Source organism: Apis dorsata, unplaced genomic scaffold (genome assembly GCF_000469605.1).
Source record: "Apis dorsata unplaced genomic scaffold, Apis dorsata 1.3 scaffold_468, whole genome shotgun sequence".
Lineage (NCBI taxonomy): Eukaryota > Metazoa > Arthropoda > Insecta > Hymenoptera > Apidae > Apis > Apis dorsata.
In genome coordinates, this window is record NW_006263707.1 from 161,900 (window position 1) to 171,489 (window position 9,590).

At 39.7% G+C, this 9,590-nt stretch overlaps 1 protein-coding gene across 1 annotated transcript in view; it reads right to left on the minus strand.

The window, feature by feature from the left end:
- Nucleotides 1-1,305: 1,305 nt before the first annotated feature.
- Nucleotides 1,306-9,590, minus strand: part of LOC102673614 (CD151 antigen-like) — a 69,423-nt gene continuing 61,138 nt past the window's right edge. The window contains 3 exon segments of the mRNA XM_031512537.1: nt 1,306-1,479; nt 1,626-1,787; nt 2,433-2,606. Of these exon segments, the coding sequence (XP_031368397.1) occupies nt 1,333-1,479; nt 1,626-1,787; nt 2,433-2,606 (483 nt within the window). The 3' untranslated portion in view covers nt 1,306-1,332.

The following is a 9,590-nucleotide window of genomic DNA, read 5'->3' on the forward strand; positions in this document are numbered from 1 at the left end:
TAAACGTTAAATCCGTTAAATTCGTTTCAGTTGATCGAATAAAAATTCTCTTTTTACGAGAACAAGAAAACTAGAGGACGTGAGTGGTGATTGATTTTAACGGAATAGAAGGACGATCGTTTCGCTCGAACAATCGGATCTTTCTTTTCTCGGATATTTTTTTTTACTTTTTATTTATTTTTTTTTGTTTTTATATTCGATTAAAAAGCAGGACGATAAAATGGTCCGTTTGATCGACAAATGGGGATCGTTTGGCCCCAAAGAACAAGCGCCGTGTTTCGATCGCGACCATTGGAACACGTCGTCGTGACTTTTTTTTTTTTTTTTTTTTTTTACTAGCTAAAGAACGCTAAACTCGCTCCTCGTAATCGTGTAATCTGTGTATATATACTTTTAGAAACATTTGTGCGAATTTGTTACGGCAGTATTCGACGAGACAGCGTGATTTGTACGAGAGGAAGAACATTCGATTCGTAATCGAAGAGATCACTAGCCGCGAGTATAAACGCTGGCATCGTGATCGATGTCGTTCCGTGTATAAAAACAGGAATGCCTCTCTGTTCCCTCCCCACGAGAAAACAGAAACGGCGTACAAAAACTTTGGATTAGAGCGCGATCTCCTTACGAAAATACGAATAATAACAAGTTCGAAAGATGGAAATGTTTCGTTAAAATATTCTCTATAAAATTGTCATGGGTAATAAAAGGGGAGGAGGATAGTTATTCCGGGCAGTAGTCGAGAATTAATCGAGATTCATTATCCAGATAAAAGAGGAGAAATCGGTGGACTCGTCTTCTCTTCCAACTAAATTTCATTTGGTTACGTCGAATTCGTCCTGCGATCTGCATCCACTTTTTTGTCTCGAATCTCGAGCTATACTTTACGCGAAAAAAAAAAAAAAGAAAGAAAGAGAGAGAGAGAAAAGGATTCCGACTTTAAAGATTCCTGTGGCTAAGGAGTATCATATGTCACGATGACGACTCGTGAACGTTTCCCCTCGCACACCGTTTTCCCTCCATTTTTCTCTTTCTACTCTCCCCTCTCCCTCTCTTTTTCTTTGCAGTCGTTCTCCGGGAGAGGGATAGAATCGAATAGAAATTCCACGAGTCCCTCTGGAACTCGGAGGGAAATTCAACGTGAAAAAGAAAAAAAAGTAGGAAATGGTGAACGGCGAAGAAGGATTCCTCTCTCCTCTCACCCCTTCCCGACGGCCGCTCCCCTCCCTCTTCTCTTTCCTTCCGTCCCAACGATCAAACGACTCCAGCGCCGTTCTGCATGTATCTGCACCAGGAACGGCCGTTATTGTTGCTCTCCTGTGTTTGCACCAGTTCTCAGTCGTCGAAGTCGTGCCTGAGCTTTATGTAGAGGCACGAGCCGAGCACGATGCCGAACAGCTCGAGGACCGACAATCCCAGGCCAACAGCCCCGAGGATGATCAGGTGATCCTTCGTCGTCTCGAGAAACTTGTAGATACAACCCTGAATGGGATATTGAATTGAATCTTTATTGATCTCTCTCGTGGATCGATTTTATTTCATCGATATTCGATCTTTCGAGCTTTCAAGTTTATATAATGTAATGATAATATTGGCAAAGATATTGGCGGGTGAAAGTCGATCGGTACCGTGTAATGGATGTTAGACGGATGATCCCTCCTTCCGCAGAGGAAGGTCGGTGTCTTGCAACAGCTATCCGGCACGAGGCTCCCATTCTTGAGGACATTCTCGTCCTTGTGCCACTCGCTCACCATCCAGTCCTCGAATCTCAGGGCACCGCAGCATTTGAACTGTGAAACATTCACCGTATAAAACAAACAACCGAACTATATATTTTTCCTACCGTTGCAAAAGAGAGGAAACCTCGGAATTCTCTCTCGCGCAGGAGGAACGGGAGGTAGGGAGGAAGAGGAGAAGGAGGAGAGTTGGGAAAAAGAGGGGAGAAAAATGGACGGATGTAAGGAGCAGCGGTTCTTCAGTCGCGGATCGATTCGCAAAAAGGACGAACCGTTCCGTCGCGATAACGATGATTTGCCTTTGTAAACGTAGCGGACAAGTAACAGGAGTGGTGGCGTACGTAGAGAGAAAAATGGGTGAGGCGATATCGTGGCCATGTAAGGCCAAACTCGTACGACCTAAGTTAACGACGTTCTCGGTTACGTTGAGAGATAGAAAGAGAAAGAGAGAGAAGAAAGAAAGAGTAAAAACAAAAACAGTCTCTTCGGTGAACTTGTATTGTAAACAATGATATATCTTCGCTGAAACGTTTCGTTTCTAAAGAGAAGGATCGATCGGGGGAATACGTTTGAACGAAGAAGAAGCTTTAGAGAATTACGTTTTGCGGATAAACAAAGGGACACGTGAATTTAATAAATTCATATTCGCGAAATATTATTGGATGATTTTGATCGTTTCGATTTGTCTCGACTACTCACCTCTATCTGCATCTGGTCGATCGCCGAAGTTTCCCTGCGCCTCACGGCGTAGTTCTCGAGGAAGGTGCGATTAAGGTTCATCTTCAATTCAGGACTGACTTGTTCCTCGTAGAGACGCGCCAAGGCACCGACACCCGCCTCCAGCACGAACACCAGCATCACCACGAACACGTACTGAGCACAAGGAGAGAAATTCGGATTAGAAGGAAATTGATCGATTCGAGTGTCGACGTTGCGTCGAGAATGAAAACGAACGAATACATGAACTCTTTCTGAGATACGATTATACGATTCGTTTTTCTTCCATCGTGTGAAAAGTGTGTCGCGAAGTAGAGAATCACGATGATGAAACTAAAAGTTGGACATTAATCTATTGAAAAAATAAAGTTACTTTTAAGGAATTTATTTATTAAAATACTCGAATAACATTTGTTCATACAAATAATTAAAATAATTTTTTTTTATTTGTAATTTCACTGACGGATTGTTCGAAATTAAAAAATTTCTTCTCACTTGTCACGCGCTTTTCTTTAAATTTTTTGTTTAAAAAAAAGAAGTCTAAATCATTGGAGATTCATTGGATTTCGTATGGTCATTCGATACGTACGAATGTTAAACGTCAACTCGGTGACTTTCTCTCTCGGATTCGTTTCGCGGAACGTGGCCATTTTCAGATTGATTAACGAAACGGATCGAAGAGCATTGAGATTTGCGTTCTTCTCTGAAACCTCCTCTTTCCACCTACGATATCCACGATCGTCGATTCCCTAACGACTTCCGCGTCTCCAAAAGCGGAAAATCGCGGTTAATACTCGCCGAGGGAAAGGCGTAAATCCTGCACGATAGTCTCGAGTTTTGTCCTGCGGCCCGTTAACGGATCGGTTCCCTCGATACCCATCGAACATGAATCACTCTTACCGATCGAGATCGTTTCTTCCTCGATACTCTGCTCGTTCATACGTGTCACGGAAAGGAGTATATTTCGATCGTGAAATAGAAAATCACGATGATTAACTGGAACTGATTCAATTACGTAAATGCGTTTTTTTTCGCAATTAAGAGATTTGTATGCATTTTTATTTAAATTTTGGAAAAAATAGTAGAGGAATAATGGAAAGATGTGGTGGAAGGATAAGAAAAAAGGAAGTTTTCAAGCGTCTAGTTTCTTGGAACGAGTCGATTAATAATCGTGCACGATTATTCGAGCCAAGCTCCGAGTTGAGAACGTGTTCGCCAACCTGTTTTCTTTCCGTCGTCCGCCGCGATGAGTTATGCCAAGCTTGTCAACAGCCTGCTAACACGCGAGCAATAAATCGAGCTTCTCCTAATTTTTAGACAAATAAACTCAGGGAATAAACTCGAGTAATAATTTGCTCCGTTTATCGTTCTTTCAAATTTTCAAATTATTTTATTTTTATTATCTTCCTTATTTGGATTCATTCGTGGACTCGTAGTCAGCATCGATGATAGGTTATCCGGTGTGATTTTCATAAATTTTCGAATTGTATAACCAATTCGCGATCTTTCGAATTAATTTCTCTATAAATTTGATTTTTGTGATCTTTATTGAAAAATGGATTTATAATTCGTATAATTTTCTCAAATTCTCGAATTCACGATCTTTCGAACAAATTCCTGCGCAAATTCGAATTAAAACATTCGATTTTTTCGTAATCTTTGTTGAAAAATGGATTTATAATTCTGGTGCAGCTTTCTCAAATTGCATAGCCAACTCCTTGATCTATCGAACAAATTCCTGCGCAAATTCGAATTCTTCTCGAAAGAGATCGATTTTCACCTGAGAAATGGAATCACGGAATACTCGGAATCTAAATCTTCGCAACTAAAACTTTTTCTCCACGGCCGTGGGATCTCCGTGGACGCCGCTTAGTTCCGCTGCGCGAAACGTTTAGAATTTTCATGAATATAAATCCTCGTCGCGCCGTCGACCTGTCCGCATGAATATTCAAACCGTCAGCCAGAACTAGCCGTGGTCGACGATCGACGAAAAGTTTCCATCGAGTCGAGCAACGAGGAGCAATGCTTCTCGCCAAAAATTTCTCCCCAAATCGCAGCCTTTATCGCTATCTCCTTCCCTCCCTCTTTTAATAAATAAATAAATATATATTCGATTAAAAAAGAAATCGACGAATGGAAAAAAGAAGAAAAAAGCGATGAAATTTCGCGGAAGAGAATTGGATTCGAAGAAACTGATTAAACGCCAACGCGGACGGGATTATACGGGGACACGTTGACGCGCACGTGGCTCAATTTAAATTCAATGTACATTGGGCGGGACGTGTAAGTACGTTGCAGTGGCCGCAGGATCGGAACACGGGACGGCAATTGACAGTTTAGAATTGGATGGAAGCGGTCGATCATGAAACAGTGACCGCGGTCGCGGCAATCACCGCCGATATCCGGGGACAGTGCAAATAAATCGATCCCGCGGGCAGGAGAGGTGCGGTGCCCGCGTCGGTGCATCGATTCCATTTGAAAGTGACGCGCGCGATCAAAGCGGACAACGAAAACAACGGGTGCCGCCAAAAAAAAATCAGATGTATTATTGTTCTTCTCTCGATCACGTTGTCGATCGTGCAATTATTTTAGAGTAAATATTTAAGGGAAGAATATTATTATTCGTGAAGATTAATTCGAATTTAGTGTAAATTATGAAACTAGAAATTGGATTAATTTTTTTGTTTGTTTGTTCGATCTCAATTTCTGAAATTGAATGTCTAACTGTCGGCCAATTTAAAGGTTTTAGAAATCTGAAGAAATATTTTCGTTAATAACTTTTTAACAAAAAACGCCAAATAAAATCATCTTCGTGATGAAGATCGAGATTGAAAGATAAAATAATCTTTTTGTAAATAATTATCTATCTCAAAAGTTATGAAATAATTTTCGAGGAATTTAATGATTCGAGTAAAATGAAAATTTTTCGATTCGGTTTCTAATTTTTCCCGCGCAAAGTCGGGCCGCTCCTTAAAAATACGGGAGGAGGGAAAGATACGAAGAGAACACGGTTCGTTATCTGGATTTTAGCTAGCCGGTAAAAATTTTAATTGACCGGCCGTATATGGGCTCGGCTAATGAGACGATTCGCTCGTGGCATCGTGCGCGCAGGTGGTGAAAGGGAGGGGAGAAGAGAGGTATGGGAAAGGAGAGGCAAAAGGTTGGCCGAAACAACAACCTTTCGCGTGACCGATTCCTCGATTCGATCCTCTCTCTCTGAGGAAAATCTCTCGTCGAGGATAATAAAATTTTTTTTCTAACTTTCGTTCTGTGGTTCTAAGGAAGAAGTAAAAAGGATATTCTAAAAATTACAGATTATATTAAAACCACGTCCACGCTTGATGCGATCAACTCTGCGTTGAATCCAAGCGAAGCAGAAAATGGAGGGGAATGGAAATCAAGGTTTTTTCCAATGGAGCGGAATCGATGATTTTAGTCGCGCCATTGATGTAACAGCTTTCTCTCTTTGATTCGTGTTTTATTATCGAGAAGTAACGATGATAAAACGGGACGAAATGGGAAAATTCAAGGAAATAATCGCGAAACGAGAACCGGACACGGAAAGGAAACGATATCGTCACTTTTTTTTTTTTTTTCGATGGTTTGATCCGAGCAGAAGAATTCACTAGTCTAGTGGAACGAGAAATTGGAACTTTGCTTTCGTTCCTTTGTTCGTTCTTTTTTTCCAGACATGCCATAGCGACGTTTTGCTCCGGAGGACATTGCTTCCAGGTTCTCTCGAGGATCTCCTCCATCGGGGACACGATCTAACGAGAAGATTTACAAGTCCTCGAGTAGAAACAGAGATCTGAACGTGTCCAAGTGTTCTCTAGGAGAGGTACGAAATAATCCTCGTACGTTGTTGGAGAAGATTTCGAGCAGCGGTCGGATGACTTCTTCAGTTAGCGGCGCGCAATTAAGGCAAGGTTAAATCTGAAACGATCGAATTCTCGAGAATTCGGCTCGCAAAAAAAAGGAAAGAGATCTGAAAGAATTGAAAATTCTTCTAATATCAAATTTCGAACCATTTATCGTTATATTATTATACGAATTATGATCTCGACAAGGTCCTAATTTTCAATATCCTCGAAAGTGTTTTTGAATAGTAAAGATTTCGATTGAGAATTGGAGAGAAAGGATATCTTAGTGTATTTAAAATTTTTCATCGGTATGATGCAGATATAGTGTCTCGATAATGAGGTGTCCTGATTTTGACAAGTAATATCCTCGAAAATCTTTCCAAAAAGTAAAGATTTTGATTGAGAATTCCAAAAAAGAATATCTTGTTGTTGTATTTAATAACATTTTTTTCATCAACTTTCGAACCATTTATCGTTACATTATTATACAAACTATGATCAAAAATAGATCATAGATCGCATATCTTGATAACGAAATATCCTGACTTTAACAAGTAATATCCTCGTAAGTGTTTTTGAAAAGTAAAGATTGAGAATTCGAAAAAAGGATATCTTGTTAATGTATCTGAAATTTTTCATCGATCTTCAAATAATTTATCATTATTATACCAATTGTGATAAATAATATGTGCCTTGATAATGAAGTATCCTAATTTTGACAATATCCTCAGAAGTATTCCCAAAAAATAAAGATTTCGATTCATCTATTTTTAAATTTACCATTACAATTTACCTTACATACGAACTATGCTCAAAAATAGTATCTTAATTTTGATAATATCCTCAGAAGTATTCCCAAAAAATAAAGATTTCGATTCATCTATTTACAAACAATTTACCATTACAATTTACCATACATACGAACTATGCTCAGAAATAGGTATGTATCCTAATTTTGACAATATCCTCGGAAGTATTCCCAAAAAATAAAGATTTCAATTCATCTATTTACAAACAATTTACCATTACAATTTACCATAAATACGAACTAGGATCAGAAATAAGTATGTATCCTAATTTTGACAATATCCTCAAAAATATTCCCAAAAAGTAAAGATTTCGATTGAAAATTCGAGAAAAAAAGAGTATCCTGTCAATTTAACATTTTTCCATCAACTTTCGAACAATTTATCATACATAACTATGCTCAGAAATAGATATGTATCCTAATTTTGACAATATCCTCGAAAATATTCCCAAAAAATAAAGATTTCGATTGAAAATTCGAGAAAAAAAGAGTATCCTGTCGACGTATCTATTCATCTATTTTCGAACCATTTACCGTTACACTATTAAACGAGGTATGGTCAGGAGAAATGTCTCGATAATGAGGTATCCCGATTCTAAGAAAGGATACCCTTTGTCTCCTAACGCTGCTAACCGTCGCCGGACTTGGTTAACCCGGCTTACATTTATCCGGTCGGTGAGCGTATTTCATGCGAATAAATATAAAACAGCCGAATAAGGCCTCCCCTTCGATATATATATATATATATATATATATATTTTCCAGCCGTATACGGTGCAACCGTAATCAAGGATATAGGGAGGGTAAATGGAGCGAGCAACTATCCCTAGATTCGATATCGGGAGACGGCTCGTTACCCCGCAACGTGGACACGTTTTAACAAGGAGATATCGTCGATGATCCTTGGAGAATCTCCTTTTACGTTCGCCCCGCGCACGACTTTAACGAGCCTCCTCCTCCTCCTCCTCCTCGTTTCTTCCTCTCTCCCTCGTCCGTATCGGCCAACTTTTTCCCGCCATTTCAATATTGATTGTCGCGTAAATTACGTAGCGGGAGAGATCTCAACTGAATTTCCTTTCTTCTTAGGAAGAACAGAAAAAAGAAAGCGTGATTTCCAAATCTTCTTTCACTTGCGAAGATCTAATATTCCTAGTCACGTTCGAACGATTCCGTTTGCTATCCTTCTTCTCGAAAGAAAAATGTAATTACAATTAAGAAAAGAAAAGAAAGAAAGAATCCATGTTTCCCTTTTATTCTTGTTGAATAAAGAATATTATTTATTACGAAGGAAATGGAAATCGATCGAGGAAATGTGTACAGAAATCAAAGGGTAATCTATATTTTTCGATCAAATGAAAACTTTATTACATAAATTATCCAATTCTCGAATCGCTCGATACGCAAAAGCGAGACGAATTATTATTAAATTAAGACACTAAAGAAATGCTTCTAAGAAAGTAAGCTCCTCCAGGACCAGTCATTTAATCTTGCCTCTCTTATATGAAATTTCCTAATCTCGTGGAAAACGAGGATGCTCGAGGAGCTTGTTGTTTCCCTCCGCTCCGAGATGATCTTTCTCAATCTTCCCTTCCAAAAACTAGTCTTCCGAAGTGTAATCAAGTCGCTTCAATTCGCCTCGCTTTAAGCCAAGCTCTTCAACTTCGCTCGAGTATAGTTTCCCCAGCTATCCATCCATCATTGTCGGCCTCTGTCACTTCTCGATCGCTCCCCCTCTCTCTCCCCCAGCAGCAAAGCGACGCGCGGTGGAAAAATTTCGCGGGAGAAGGTGGAGAAATTTCGTCGATCGAAAACGATTCCAAGTTTCGAGAAGCGAGGATAGGAAACTTGTGGGAGGGGCTCGAGGTGGTTGGAAATCGAGTGGAGATCGACTTCGCCCCTCGAGGAGAGCGATTTTCTTAGCGAGACCTCGTCCGGGCATAAATTGGACGTAAGTGGCGCGATCGGCCGGCTGGATACTTGGCAAGCAATGCGGTCTCGCCTGGAGCGCTTCGATCGGTGCGCTCTGGAACTGGTTCGAAACCAGTCCAGAGGCGTCGAGACCTGTCCGCCCGATCCGACGCGTCATTCACGAAAGAAATCGGAATCTCTCGCGGTACGGAGTGCTAATTGTGCGCCACGGCTGCTCGTTAATAGCCGAGCGCTTGCTCTAATTATTGCTCTCGACGATACGTTGCGAGATACGTGACGCAACAGTGGCTCCAATGACGTGTATTAAACAAAATTCATTTTCATATGTATGTAAAAATATAATTGTTTTAATCCTCTTTTTTAAATGTTTGTTTAAAACGAAATATATATATAGGCAAAGAATTGATCGGTCAATATTTCAATAATTGAGAAATATTCTGTAAATTTTTTAAGAAACATTTGAATTTCATATATAACATTTATTTTAATTTAAATCATTATAAATTATAGACAAGTTTTTTGTTTTTTTTAAATTAAACTTGA